The 14515-nt window shown below is 44.6% G+C and overlaps 1 protein-coding gene across 1 annotated transcript in view; it reads left to right on the top strand.

Annotated features, from left to right (window-relative positions):
• Positions 1-14515, top strand: part of Tcerg1l (transcription elongation regulator 1 like) — a 181838-nt gene that overhangs the window by 143706 nt on the left and 23617 nt on the right. The window contains exon 8 of the mRNA XM_052174404.1: positions 807-876. Coding sequence (XP_052030364.1) covers positions 807-876 — 70 coding nt within the window. The remainder of the gene's footprint in view (positions 1-806; positions 877-14515) is intronic.

The following is a 14515-nucleotide window of genomic DNA, read 5'->3' on the forward strand; positions in this document are numbered from 1 at the left end:
CCAGGTAGCAGAGTAGGGACCTGGTGTCACAGTCTACCAAGCCAACTCTACCACTTCCTCCTACCCCAGCTGTCAACATTATGACTGGCTTACAGAGATGGTGAATTTGAGAGTGTAGACACAGCAGCAGGAAACAGGCTAGGTCACCTCTTGTTATACTGGGATCACAATCTGTGCCATGGGTCAGAAATGGAAAGGCTCTGGAACCATCCCTCACCCATTTTTGCTCTCTTGAGGTCATAAAGGAAATCCCAGGGCACCAATATATGTTTGCCGTTCTGCCATTTCATGTAGTATTTCCAGGGCTGTACCATACAGCTTGTAAACAGCAATGCATCTCCCAAACACTTGGGCTTGGGAAACAGAGGCCCAGTCTGTAGTGAAGATCATATGGTGTGCTGCATGGGCCTGTGACTATTGCAATGGATGGAGGGATGCTCTGGGTACCAGGAGACCCATTGGGAGAAGCTAACACTTCAGCAGCCAGCTGGCAGAGAGGCAGTGCTCATACAGCGTGGGAAGGGCTGATCCTGGGGGTGGAACAATGTTTGGGTTTTCTCTTATTTACTCATTAAGACCATCTGAAGGGATGGTGATGTCTGGAGGCACAGGGGCTGGAGATGGCCTCTGGGACATCAACAGTCAGGTATCTTTTCTAATGAAATGCAAAGGAATATGCTTCAAGGAAAGCAAGTTCATGCAACTAATGTCTAAGAGTGTCTAAGAGAAGAGCACCTCAGCTGCCTGCTGGCTTCCAGAGCACTGAGTCTGACCCTTCAGCTGTGTTAATGTGATGTTTCTTTCAGCTGAAAGCAGTGATGGATCCAGTTCAGAAGATGGCAGTGAGGACCAAAGTGTGAAAACCAAGAGGAACAGGTAGGTGGCACTGTTCTCTCCTATTGTGTCTTCCCTTGATGCTTTGGTGTTCTAAAGAGAGAGTACTTTGACTGCATTGAATTTGAGCAAAAATTGCATTAACTGGAAAGCAGATGGCTGGATTATCTCTTGGTACCTGTTCTGGGAACTTCGATGAAGTTCAGGGTCACATACTCAGCTTCCAGAACCATGTGGCTATGGTGGTCCCACTGCTCAGGGCAGACCTGTGCTGCATAAGATACTAAATCAAGGCAGGCAGTTCTGGCTGGACATTGCATTTCTGAGTCTTGCTTGCAATCCATCCAACTGTCTAAGAAGTTCCTCTGCAAGTAAAACTGTGGACCTGTCTGCAGAAGTGCATGTGGCACTTAGTGGCATGCAGGAGTCAAGTTGGCTGGTCATTGCATGGCTGCAAGTGTGGGATGGATACCTGTCCTTTCTCTTTCAATGGTCTCTCACAAGGCCACTGGTCTGTCTTCTGAATACATAACATCATGTACAGGGGTCTACTCTGGGGCAATATAGGTATCTAGAGTCCTCAGAGCAGGATAGATGGAAGGAAGGATGTAGCTACAGAAACCTTCAGGGACCAAGAACAGTGGGATTGGGTCTGGAATGCCATGCAGTACTTCAAAGGCTATGTCATGAATTTAGTTGTCTTTGGCGTAGGTAGGACCTGGATGGATATCCTACTGGAACCTGGGAGTTGCTTGGGCCCATCAGGCACCTTTATCAGTGTACCTGGCTTCTGTATCATCTCTTCCCTGGAGCTCCCTCAGCCCGGACCAAAAATTCAAAGGTGTTGGTCAAGCATGTTGGCAACATTTCCTCCTCCTTTAAAAATGTCCATTAGAAGAAGCAGACATTTGGCATAACAATGAGATCTTGCTTCAGCTCCGTTATGCTATCCATTTTTCACTTCTTTGCTCCTTTACCCTGAGATATTTCAGTAAACAACAGGATGGTGTGGGAACCAGATGCTGGGCCAGCGTTCCCAGACAGCTGAAACTTAGAGTGGATTTCTCTTTCTAATGAATGCACCAGTTAGATTGGAGGGAGAACTAGGGGAGTTCAGGACCAAGAGGAAACCCAAAGAACTTTACAGAATTATGCACTAAATTTTAAGCAAGAAAAAAAAAAGAAAAAAGAAAAAGAAAGAAAGAAAAAGAAATTATGCAGGTAAAAGGTCAAACACTGTTTTTCTCATCCCTGGGCTTCTACATGCTATGCCTCACTCTGGGGATGGTGTGGAGGGTGAGCTGCCACAAAGCAGAGACAGAACTCTGTGGGACCCTGGGGCCAAACCTCTCTTCCAAATCTTGGGATCCTCTGCTTTCTGCTTGCCTTAACTCTTGCCCTTAAAAGGCCACTTCCACTTTGTAGGAGGGTCAAAGAATACCCATGTGGCCACAGGAGATTTTTATGCAGGGCTTTTGATGGTTCAAGGCTCCTAGGAATGGGAGGAAGGGCAGCTTTTGGGTTTCTGTGCCCACACCATGATTGTTAGCCAAGCTGTCCCAGATGGTCTGTGTACCCAAACCCTGAGTTTGAAACACAAGACAAGCTCCCCATGGTGCAGGAGACATGGACTGGCCTTGGATTCTGAGCAGTTGGCATTTAAATAACAGCAAAACATTAATTCTGGTTTTAATCATCTGAATGACTTCCAGAATTAAAGACTGACTTTGAAACAAGCACAGATGTTTCCTGTGGAGCTGCTCCAATATCTGCAGTTGTGTACAATGTCTATCCACTGCATCCATGGGAGGGACTGGTGCCTGTCTCATGCTGGTATGCCTTCAGGCTCACCAGGCCCTCACCTGTCCTGCCTCGATGAGACTGTGTCTGCCTAACAAACTCTGGCAGGAAAATGCTCTGTAGCTACAATGCAGCCAGACTGAGGATGTAGCATATTCTAGGAAGCTCTGGAAACCATTCATTTCTGAGCTGGTGTATAGGGAGAGGCTGGGTCTTCCCTGTGTTTGCAGAAGACATAAGGTTTGCTCTGTGCAAGCAAAGGCAAGCTTTCTCTGATGTGCCGAAGGTAGACCACCCACCCTGTGTTCACAGAAGTTGAGTCTTCCCCTGTCTGTGCAGAGGGTAGACCTGCTCTGTGTGTGTTAAAAGAGGATCTGGTTCGCTTGTCTGCCTGTGCCTTGTAGAAGGCTGTTGGGTCTGCAGCCTCACCGTAGTACAGTTTCTTACTGCACATTTTTCTGCAGTGCCCATGATACTTCATGCCCCTCTGTGTTTTGCCAATAGCACCTCAGAAGTCTTGACACTATATGTGTTTGATATTACCGAATATAATCTTGACCTGCCCCTTTAGTATAAATAACATTTTTTTCTACTTTCAAAAGCAATGAAAACTCTCTTACAAGGGGTAACTGCTGGCCCAATATGACATGATATATAGAAAGAAGGGTTAAATGATGATGGTGGTGATTCTAGATTCTTCTCCGCCCCTGCATTTTTGATGAGCTCTGGCACAGCTGATACCCACTTGGGGCATTCAAACACAGATGGAATTAAATTGATTGTGCAGATAATGTAGGCGCAAATGATACTTCTCCTAAAATTCCCTTGGAGGAGAAATATGTCACAATGACAAGCTTTCAAAACACAAAAGTATTTTAAACTACCTGGTGAGTGCCATTTCTGAAAGCTTGTTATTTACTATTTAGTGGAATGTGTTCCTGATGCAAACTCATCCATCTTCCCTGGGACCAGAAAATTGACTTACTGCTGTGTGTCCTCTTCTTGTGCAGTGCTTGGCAACCCTGCCACTTCTACCTTCTGAGGAGTGGGTCTTTTTATTGTTTGGACCTGCTTTTGGAGTGTGCCATCTATTTTAGGGAGTTGAGACTTTATTTAAAATGCAAATGGAATCATTTGGGGGAACTCATCAAAAAAGTGGTCATCTAGTTTAGAAATCAGAATGAAAGTAACCATGAAACATTACAGGAAAGTTGTCATGGGCATAACTGGCAGCTTGCCCCATCCCGAGAAGCCAGGTTTTGCAAGGCATGAATAGCAGTTCCCACTGAGTAGATAAACTTTGTCCCTCAATTACCATTGGCACATTGGCTTTGATACGGTTTTGATATTTCTATGGCACCGATTTAGATTTCTTCCACTAGGTTGCCTAAATGATGGGTCGCATTGCCTCTAACATTTTGGAGTGCAATTAATGGCTTTGGACGTACAAAGCAGACTTTCTCCTGCCATAAAAGTGTGAGATCGAGTAGACTGTTTGAGTGGTGAATCTTCATTATCAACTTGGCAGGATTTAGAATTACCTTGGAGACATACCTTTGCATGTATCCACAAGGGCATGCCCAGAAAGGTCTAACTGTAGGGCCTGTAGGGCTAAGATCCACCCTGAATGTGACCAGCAGCATTCCACTATCTGAGATCCTGGACTGGTTAGAATGGAAGAAGCCAATAGAGCTGCAGCATTCATCTCTCACAACACGATCAGCGCCTTGTCCTCTGCCATCAAGTCTTCCCTGTCATGATGGACTGTGCTCCAAAGCTATGAGCCACGATCAAGTCTTCAGTACCTCACTTTTGTTGGGTGTTTTGTCACAGCTGGAAGGAAAATAAATAATATAGATACCTTTTGAGGTCATGGACAGCTCTACCTGAATACCCAAGATGCTAGAATGAGTAAGAAGTGGTCTTTTGGTATCTTGTTGCTTTCTCAAATATGCGCTATTGATTGACTCCCTGAGACCTAGATGGAACTGGAGTGTAAAGCAGTTACACTTTACTAGGAAGAGGTTGGTCCCTTGTGATCATGAGATTCTCTTCCAGGAAATGTATGACTATGATTCATTCTTTGTAGGTCTTTATTCCAGACATGACCCTAGGGCAGGGTGAGTCCTTACAGAACAAATGAATGCCATCATTCAAAAGACAAACACAAGAATTTAATGGTAGCTTTCAATCCTGGGCCATCAAGGCTAAGATGGGAGGTTTTGAAGCTCCCAATCTCTGGACAGTCCTCAAACCAGGTCTATCCCTGGATAGTGTTTTCTGGGGTTGTAGGGAGATGCTCTCTGTTCAATCAGAGAATGGCTATCACCTTGTCAGCAGAAAGGAAGCCAGCATACAGAGCACCTGTGCTCATAGTATAAGCTGAGCCCTTCTTTCTATCTCAGTCTCCTAGTTAATTTTCTAAATGCTGTGACAAAACACCACGACCAAGGTAACTTATTAAGAAAGTGTTTAATTGGACCTACAGTTCCTGATTATTACAGGCCATGATGATCAGCAAAAGCATGGTGGCAGGAAGAGCTGAAAACTCACATCTTGATCTACAAGTAGGAGGCAGAGAGAATTCATGGTAATGCATGTTCAACGCTTCTAGTGACACACATCTTTCAGCACAGCCATACCCCCCTAATCCTTCCAAAACAGTTCCACCAATTGTAGACCAATTATTCAAACATATGAACCTATGGGGGCCATTTTGAAAATCAATTGTTGAGTGTGGGAACTGTTGAAAATGCTGGAAGGTAATGCTCTGAAATCATATCTCTTAAGGTTTCCTAGATGACAATAGAATGCTCTGCCTCTCTATGCCAGCCCTAAAGATCTGCCTAATTCCCTAGGTACCTTGTGCGACAAGAGAAACTGTAATGTCCTTTGTAGTCTTTGGCATGTGCAGTGATGAACAAATTATCCACCTCCACTTACCTTTTAAGCAATCCCTTTCACTTAATTCATTCTTTTAGGTGGACAATTGACTCTACCTAGAAATCTGTGGCTTTACAAATGGTGTTGGGCCTGTGCCATGTCACTAGGTGTTCCACACAGGACCCTCCATTGACATCTGCCTGTGAGAAGACTGAGTGCAGAAGCCGCCATTTGTCATGGGATTTCAATTTGTCTTTTTAAGCTACAACATGAAGAGTGCCCTGAATTTATACGCTTTCTGGAAGTGACAAAGAAATGCATGTATTTTTAGAAGGAACGGGCCATTAGCCAGGAGACCAGTGTATTACAGCCTTTGGTGCCATGTCTGGACGCAGGGTTATTATCTTGTGGGTGGGGTCAGGTGAAGTTTTCATTTCCTATCAAGCTTTTCACTTAAATTATGAGAAGTCTGAAATCTGGATGGTATGAAGACAGTCTAGAATGGGGTCCAGAGTGCTTGGCCTCTCCTTGTTCTTTATTGGTTCTTATCTGTTCCCTGCTTAGCTGCCATCCATCTCACTTATACCCACTGTGTAGTGAGCACTTGGCCTTTGTTGCCCTCATGTTCTCCATCCTGCATGGGCAGGGAACTGGCAGGCATCCTTGGCATGATCCAGTCTGGCAGAGAACTTGGAGATAAAAACACATTACTTCTGATATTCCACCTTATGAAGAGTACAGCTCATTATAGAATCTCCTCCAAAGGGTCTCTGTTCTTCTGTTCAATAATCCTACAATCTGGTGGTTGTTAGAGGACCCTGGGCCTTCCTGGACTCTACAGCATAACCCTATGCTCATGCAAGCCACCCTTACATGAAGAAAGGAAGCCATTTATTTTCCACCCCCAAGATCCTATCTGACTGGTTTGTCAGTCTATTTGAAGGGCCTTATATACTGGGACCCAGTATGGTTCTGATCTGATTGCATCCCTATCTTGCTAGCAGGATGCAGAAATCTGAGATAATGCTGCCAGATAACCACACAGTCTCAGTTCCTACTATGGGCTGTAGAACTCACCACCACTCAGGAAGGCAGGCGAAGTGAATAGGTGAGTGGGCATCTCCAGATGACTTGAATCCTGCCCTCCTCATTTGTCATGTGCTGAACAAATATCTGTCACCACCTAGTGTTTAGGCTGCACAAGCAGAAGCATGGAGAACAGTCCATGGTCTGGGGCCTTAGGGCTGTGTTGTGCTGGTGTGTATTTCTGGTTCTGGGAGACGATGCATTCCCCCACCTCAGCAGAGTAATGTTCAGCTCTACTCTGCTCCTGTCTTTTGCATTCTCCCTTCTGTCTGGGATCCAAAGCACCCCCACTCTCAGAACTCCTTCCCTCCCACTGGTTATCAAGATCCAAGGTCCAGTTTAGCTCTCTGCACAGAGAGGGAAATTTCCATTGTTTCACAACTTCTTCCTCCATCAAGACCAGCAGCCCACAGACACAATGGACAGTTAGGCTTTCTGAAATTGCTACAACTTTTTAAAATTGCTAGACAGTTTCTTAAGTGAGCAGGTGGTTTGTGAGGTATGTGGAATGGAATAAGGCAAAGCTACCTGGTTAGTGCTCACAGGAGTGCTGGAGCGTGGCCCATCTACATTCAGTAATTTTGCAGAATTCAACTAACTAGTCAGTGTTTATTGAGTGGTTATGGTCTGCCAGAGGTTCTACACACATCACCCGCAGGAACACAGAAGGCCACTGTTAAGTGGACAAGGATATCCACCATTTAAAAAAACAAAACACAAACAAACAAACAAAAAGATTATCAACAGCTCAACCCCAATCCAAACCCTTCAAAGGCACTATAGGTATGTAAGCCCCTCTCTGCTCATCTCCCATGAAGGACACTGTGTTTTCAATGTGAAAAATAATAGGACACTTCTGATCCATGTGGTTGTTACTCTGTTAGAGAGACCACTCTGTTTAGGGAAGGAATGCGGTGATAATTCTAGGTGATCACCGGCCAGCAAGGCAAGAAGGCCAGTATATGCTCCTGAAGAGGGAAGCTTCCTGAGGGCCTTACCTGAAGACAGGATAGCATCAAGAAGGGATCAGAGTGAGGGAAGTATGTGGGTGCATTTATAACACAGAGATTAGATAGAGCCATTCTATCAGAGCACACAGTCCTGGAGCTCACAGGAGAAGCCCAACAGCTCTCCTGCTAACACTGCTGGAGCAAACCTCACCGTGAGGAAGGCAAATGACTACTTCGAATTTCAAAGCTGTGACCATCTTAACTTTAATTACAGAAGAATTCAACACAGTAAACAAAATACTTGTAGCCCTCACAGTTCAATTTCCTTGCTCCCACTACCTCCAATTACCCAGGGAAGAGTCTCAGTGGTAGATTGGGTACATTGAGCTGGCCTGTAGGCATGTCTGGGTATGGGAGATCTTTAATTCATGACCTCCACAAATACTGTGTAAATTTCATTTGTAAATAATTTAGGATATTGGTTTAATCCATGCATTAAAATGAAGCCATTAATAATTTTCTGACATTATCATGTGGTCTCCAGTCATAGAGGGTTCACGTTTCCTTGATTTACTTATTTTTCTTGCGAATTCATGTTTTGAACAAGTGTCTCAACCAAGTTCAGATTCAGCATACTGTTGGCATCTTACATAAGTTTCTTTTAACATTTGGACTTATGCTATCCACTCTCCATCTGTCACCTCACTGTCACTTTACAATTTCTTTACAGAGCAAGGTACTATGTAGTCTGGACCGTGTGACTATGTACCTAGACTCACAAAGACCCAAGTTCAGTTTGGTTTATGGTGGGCAGGAATATTGGCCTGGTGGTGCTGGAGAGATCCTTTCAACAGCAGCTGGCCACACCTGGCCATGGCGTTCTGGGAGGTAGTGGGCATCTGATTTGTTCATACTTTTTTTTTCCAGACACTGGTGCCTGAATTCTCCACTTAATAGTTTGACTATTGCTCTTAATATTATTTTGCCTTTATCTATTATTATATGTTTTTATGATGGGTGTGGGGAAATACATGCATGTTATGATATTTATGTGGAATTCAAGGGCATCTCTGTTGAATGGGCTTTTTCCTTCCTCCTTCACATGGGTTTCTGGGATCAAGCTCAAATCATCAGGCTTGTGTGGCAAGGGAGTTTGTGCTGTGTTTTATTTAGGCTGCAATGGGTATCTGCTTCCCAAACCCACCTTCATGTTCTACCAATAAGATGCTATAGGGTCACAGTTGAGAAACACATATCTACTAGTGAGTAAGACTCTGATCACTGGGAAAACCTTCCAGTTTAAGAGGACAGGAGAGACACAGTACCTGGCAGAGCTACTCATAAGCAGGTGTACCAGCCAGTGCTTGATGTTTGGTCAGATATAAAAATGTCTTGCTTCTGGTAGTCCCAGTAGTTAGAGGCTGGGTTCACAAGGATTCCACTACAAGCCAGAAGAGGTCACCACCGCCATCAATCAAATCAGTACCATTTGCAGATCAGCCATTGTCCAAAGCAATTTGAATGCATTATCTCTACTTAGAGGGCTTGAAACACAGAGAATTGTAAGCAAAACACTTTTCAGCAGAGAGTTCATAACCAACGGACCCATGGCCTCTGAAAGACAGTCTTTACCCACGATACCACCAGCATGCTGCAGGCCCAGAACAGCTGTGTCCTGAACTCATGCTCCCATCATTCTTCATTCTGTCCCCTTGTCTAGTGTGACACCTGATGCATACTGACATTCATAACCACAAGGTCAGCAGATGCAGGAAGAGATGAATAAATGTGACCACCCTGACACACAGGACAGCTGCCCAGCCATGGGAGGCCTGCCCAGCCTGATGCATAGACACAGGGTTTAGTAAACACTGAGAACCTTCTTTGTAAATCATCAGGGGACAGTTATTCATTAGGGATCATCAGGGGAGCTCAAAAGAGCACAGTAAAGGGGAATGGGGATGTGTGGTTGTCAGTAGTCAGTCAAAGATCAGCAATCAGTGAATCAGTGAAGTTAAGGCCAAAAGTTAGGTACCTCAAGGCCCAGACTGACCCTATTCCTGTTTCTTCAAGTGCACCTTGAGTTCTTCTTACTCAGGAGCCTGTGTCTGTACTAGGCAGTTTCCTCTCTATAACAGCATAGGAGCAACTGCTATGCTCAGCCCCTTTGCACATTTCCGGCTTATAACTGTACCCAGGCCCCACAAGTGTAAATTTTGCCTATGGCTATGATCCATCTGTGAGAGGCATTTGTCCTGATGACAGCATCAGCTTTGAGTCCCTACCTGAACAGTGCAATATGGGTGGATGGGCAGAGTTGAGGTTCCCTTGCTCTGGTCTTTTCCAGAGCCCTAGAGCCCCTGGTTGATGAACAGACCTCTTTACAGCTGCCAGAAGCATTCCCCTGAATAGCACAGTGTGGAGGCTAAATGCCTGACATGGAAATCGCTCAAAGTGCGCTGCATCTGAAGATCATTTGTTACACTGCACACGATAAGATGTCTGAGGCCCCACAAGGCAAAAAGATTCACAGAAACTTTGATTCCTGCAGAATTTTATATTGTGTCTAACACCAGAGTTACAGGCTGATGGTATTTTGATGATAAATTCCCAGGCATCTTTGCTGGAAGACAGAATAATTCTCCCCATTTATTAAGTCAAATAAAAGGGGATGTGTTCCCAGAAGGACAGAGGCTGGAATTCATCTGGGGAAGAGATAATGCATATAGCCAGAAGCCATCATAGCCAAGGAGGGCAAAGAATTATCACCAGTGTCACCACCATAATCACTATTGTGATTATATATATATGATATGGATAGAGTGGAGCAGTGAGGACTGGGGCTTATCATCATTCATCATCTTCCCTGTCATTATCACCATCATGTTCACCATCATTACCATCATTGTCGTCATCATCAACATCATCAACGTCATTGACACCATACCATCATCATGATCACTATCATTGTTATCATTATCACCATCGTTGCCATCATCTTCAACATCTTTGTCACCACCATCACCATTAGTGTCATCATCTCACCATCAATGTCACCATCACCACCACCATTGTCACCACCATCAACATCATGCCACCATGTTGACTGAGAGCATCAACATCATTACCATTATCACTACCATCATTGCCATGTTACCAATAGCATCACCATCAGCATTACCATCATCACCATTGTTACCAAATTTCAAATCAACACCATTCACAGACTACCCACTGGACTAAATCGTTTAACTATATGATATCAATTTAAAGAGGTTGTTACACAGAGAGTTGTAAGCAAACAGCAGACATTTTTATTTCATTTAATTTTCCAAAATCTCAAGTGGCAGAAACTATCAGTATTAAAGCTTTATAGATAAAATGAACACAGTGAAGATACAGAGTTCAAGGAGAGATTTGCCTGAGGTCTCACTACATTTCAGGGTGGGGTGTAAGATGTGTGAGACTGCAGATAGCAAACTACTAATTAGTGCCCAACATTTTCCCCCTAACCCCATGAGGTGAATCCTATGTTATTGCTAGTAGGGGCATAAAGACAGTGGGAATAGAGAATTCAGTGTGCATCTCGACAGAGATCTCTCATGGACCACACTGGAACATCCAACCTTACTTGAGCCTTGATGCTTCTCTCTTGGCTCCTGCATTGTGTGCACAGTGAAAACTCAGAACTTGGGTACATTTGCAAAAGATAATTTCCTCTCATAAATTCCTTTGATTACTCTCATTGGTGACAATAGAACCCAATGGCCACATATTCAGAAGAAGACTTACACAGTGTAGCATTAATTGCACACTGGCAAGCTTCTTCATTTACCAGTCTACAGTGCTAAGACAAAAGCTGGGATAGGGTTGGGTAGTGAGGACTGGAGCTTATAGGTGTCACAAGAGGGAAAGCTGAAGACACCAAAATATACTCTTTAGGAAGTGGACCTGGAATTGCACTGCATTCAATATCTTCAAAGAAGTTGCCACAAAGTCAAATCCCACAAGAATTTACTCACTAATTGTCACTAATGAGATACAACCAGACCTTTGCTGCCGACTGGCACCAGGGACTGTGCTCTGCAGTTGTAGACTATAGGTGTGGGAATGGCTTTTTAAGAAAACCAAGATGTGCTACCATCTTGCATAGAGACTTAATTACTGGGATAAAAAGAGTTCAGCTTCTCAAGTCAGGTCCCATGTATCACTGTAATGATATAAGCTAGAAGACACCAGGGAAACCGAGAAACACTGAGGAGCCTACAGTTGAGCAGAGACACATCAGGAGAAGCTGAAACCAGCACACTGCTGAGAGTGAGCACAGTACCATCGACCAGGGAGCTGGGTGTTCACTTCTGGTGGCATAAGGTTGTGGTGGTGATGTCTGGAAATGTGTGCCCTGTACACCATACCCCAAGTCACTGGAATGCTGATTTCCAGCTCTGCTTTTCTCAAGCTAACCACAGAAAGGAGCTGTGCTAATCTCACAAAAGCCCCAGTGTCTCACCCAGTGAAGACAGGCCTTGCTGTGTTGAGAAAGAGGAAGGGTAACAAATACAATGTTAGTGCATCCTAGGTGTCCATTCACAGCTCAGCACCCAATGGTAAGCCCTTAAATACATCCAATCAAAGCATAAACAGAGCACAAGCACTGGCAGGAGGGGAAGGCATCCCAGGCAAATTCACATGGACCTAGTGCCCATGTGATAGAGAAAACCAAGTCTCTGGGTCTGCTACAATAGGAGAACCATGTCGTTCACCTTGCTGGAGGCTTCTAGTGGAATTCACAGTTGTCCACACCTCCAGGTCAGTTAGCACATCCTTCTGTTGATGGTTCTGTCATTATGTTTCTACTCAGGGTGGAGGATGGTTTTAAATATCCATCAAGGAAAGAGTCATTCAGGAATTATTTTATATCTAGAAAATCATATCTGAAATTCATTTGAAGAGACATAGGTAGGCCTCAGTTCTGCAAAAATCTGGACAGTAAATGTTTGTGCCCCAGAGCAGATCAACTAAGGTTTCTGGAGCTACTACTGAGGCCTTTTTCTGGACACCGTGCCTTAAGGCTAATGAGCCAAGTGAAGAAGGGGTTTCAGGACTAGGGAAGCTGATACCAGTTTTTTGTTTGTTTGTTTGTTTAGATCCTCATGTCCATGAGAATGAAAAGTCAAATTCCTTCTGGTTGACCAAGGAGACTGTAGGGAAGTGATCCCTGTTGACCCTAGCCCTGCCCTTTTATGCACCCCCACCCACCCAGGTATCTTTTGTACCCACTGGAACATTCTTAGCTGCCATTTTCTTGGTCTGGAATGTTCTTCTGGGTACCCACGGGGCTCCCCTTTGCAGCACTTGTTCCTGTAGCAGCCCCAGACGCCTCCCCCACTCTAGGTTTCTTTCCTGTTTAACTTCTCTAATGTTCAGTGAGTCTAAATACACCAGTTTCTCATAAGTAGCTTTCTGTTCTGTGTCCTGTCCATAGAAAAGGAGCCTCACTGGGGAGGACCATTAGCTTGGAACTGGGAGCAGGAGTCACTGCAGACCCAGGAGACTATGTGAAAAGCAGGACTCTTGTGCTATTGGATATGCCCTTTTGGTTAGTAATTCCAGCCTCATGATGGCTGTATGGAGTCAGAGGATTCTGTGGTGTCTAGAGCCTGCCACACACGTGGGCTGGAGAGGCCATGACAGGCCTTCCAAAGTCCTGCCTTGTAGACCAAGAATCAGTAGACCTATTTGTGATCATACCTTTCTGATCCACAACTGGGTGTTTTACACATCTGTCCAGTATCCATACCAACTTTCCCAAGACAGCTCAAGCCATCCGCCCAGGTCAAAGACTGTCCCAGCATAGTGGCTCCCACTGCAGACACCAATTTTAAGGAGCTTCATGTGTCTTCATCCACATCTGTTGCTATAGCTGAGTATCAGAAACTAGGTCATTTATAAGGAATAGGGGTTAATTTTGATCACAATCTAGAGGTTTAAGACCTAATTAGGCTGACTTTTGACAAACTGTGAAAACTCTGAATTCTGTCACAGAAGGGGTCACAGAGTACACTTGCTACCCCAGGAATCTTCATAATAAAGCAAGCTCGCACCATTATCCTGGCTTCATTGAACTCTAACCACCCACTAAAGGGCCTGCTTGTCCCATTGTCTGTTCACATATTCACAGAAGTATGATGAGGCTATCCAAATATCTGCCCACATAGCCACATCTGGCCATACATGTGGCAGCTCCTTAGGTTTACTAATTTTCCAAAACATCACAGGACTCACCAAAAGTGACATACTTGTACACAGCCATAGTGAGGAGTCAGAGCAGAAGCTGTTGAGTCACAGGATATAGTGAAATATTGCTGGATGGGCTCTGGCTGGCATTCCCATCACTGTGTTATTCCAACAACTTTGAAGAAATATGAGGCCTTTGGGTAGCCATTATCTAGGGTGGAACATGAGAGGAGAGAAACTTGTCTCAGGCTACTGCAGCCGAAGGTTACCGCCTTGAAAAGAGAAAATCTGCTATCTGGGGAGGCAACATTGCCAAGACAGTGACTGCCCTGATGTTTGCTGTTTCGGTGGGGTGGAATTAACAGGATCCCATTCCATTGCAGAATTATGCTGTAGGAATGTCAAGATCACCTTGTTAGAACTTCATAGCTTACTGAAAACAATAAGATTCAGAGCTTTCCACGGCTTGGCTAAGATGTCCAAGAGGCAGTGTCACTGTGAGGTGAGGGCACATTGAACATGACATGTTTACATTGGTGCTTTCCCTTGAGCAGATCACATCCATGGGACTCTCCACTTGAGTCATCAGCTTCCCAGATAGTGGCTCTCACTACACAAGGTGGTGACCCAGTGGTTGCAATGGCCCAAGGCAACCATCATTTCTCTCATGTTCAACCCAAAGACCTACCATTCCTGGAAAGCTGCTGGTATGATAGGGTAGTGGG

This window comes from Apodemus sylvaticus, chromosome 1, assembly GCF_947179515.1.
Source record: "Apodemus sylvaticus chromosome 1, mApoSyl1.1, whole genome shotgun sequence".
NCBI lineage: Eukaryota > Metazoa > Chordata > Mammalia > Rodentia > Muridae > Apodemus > Apodemus sylvaticus.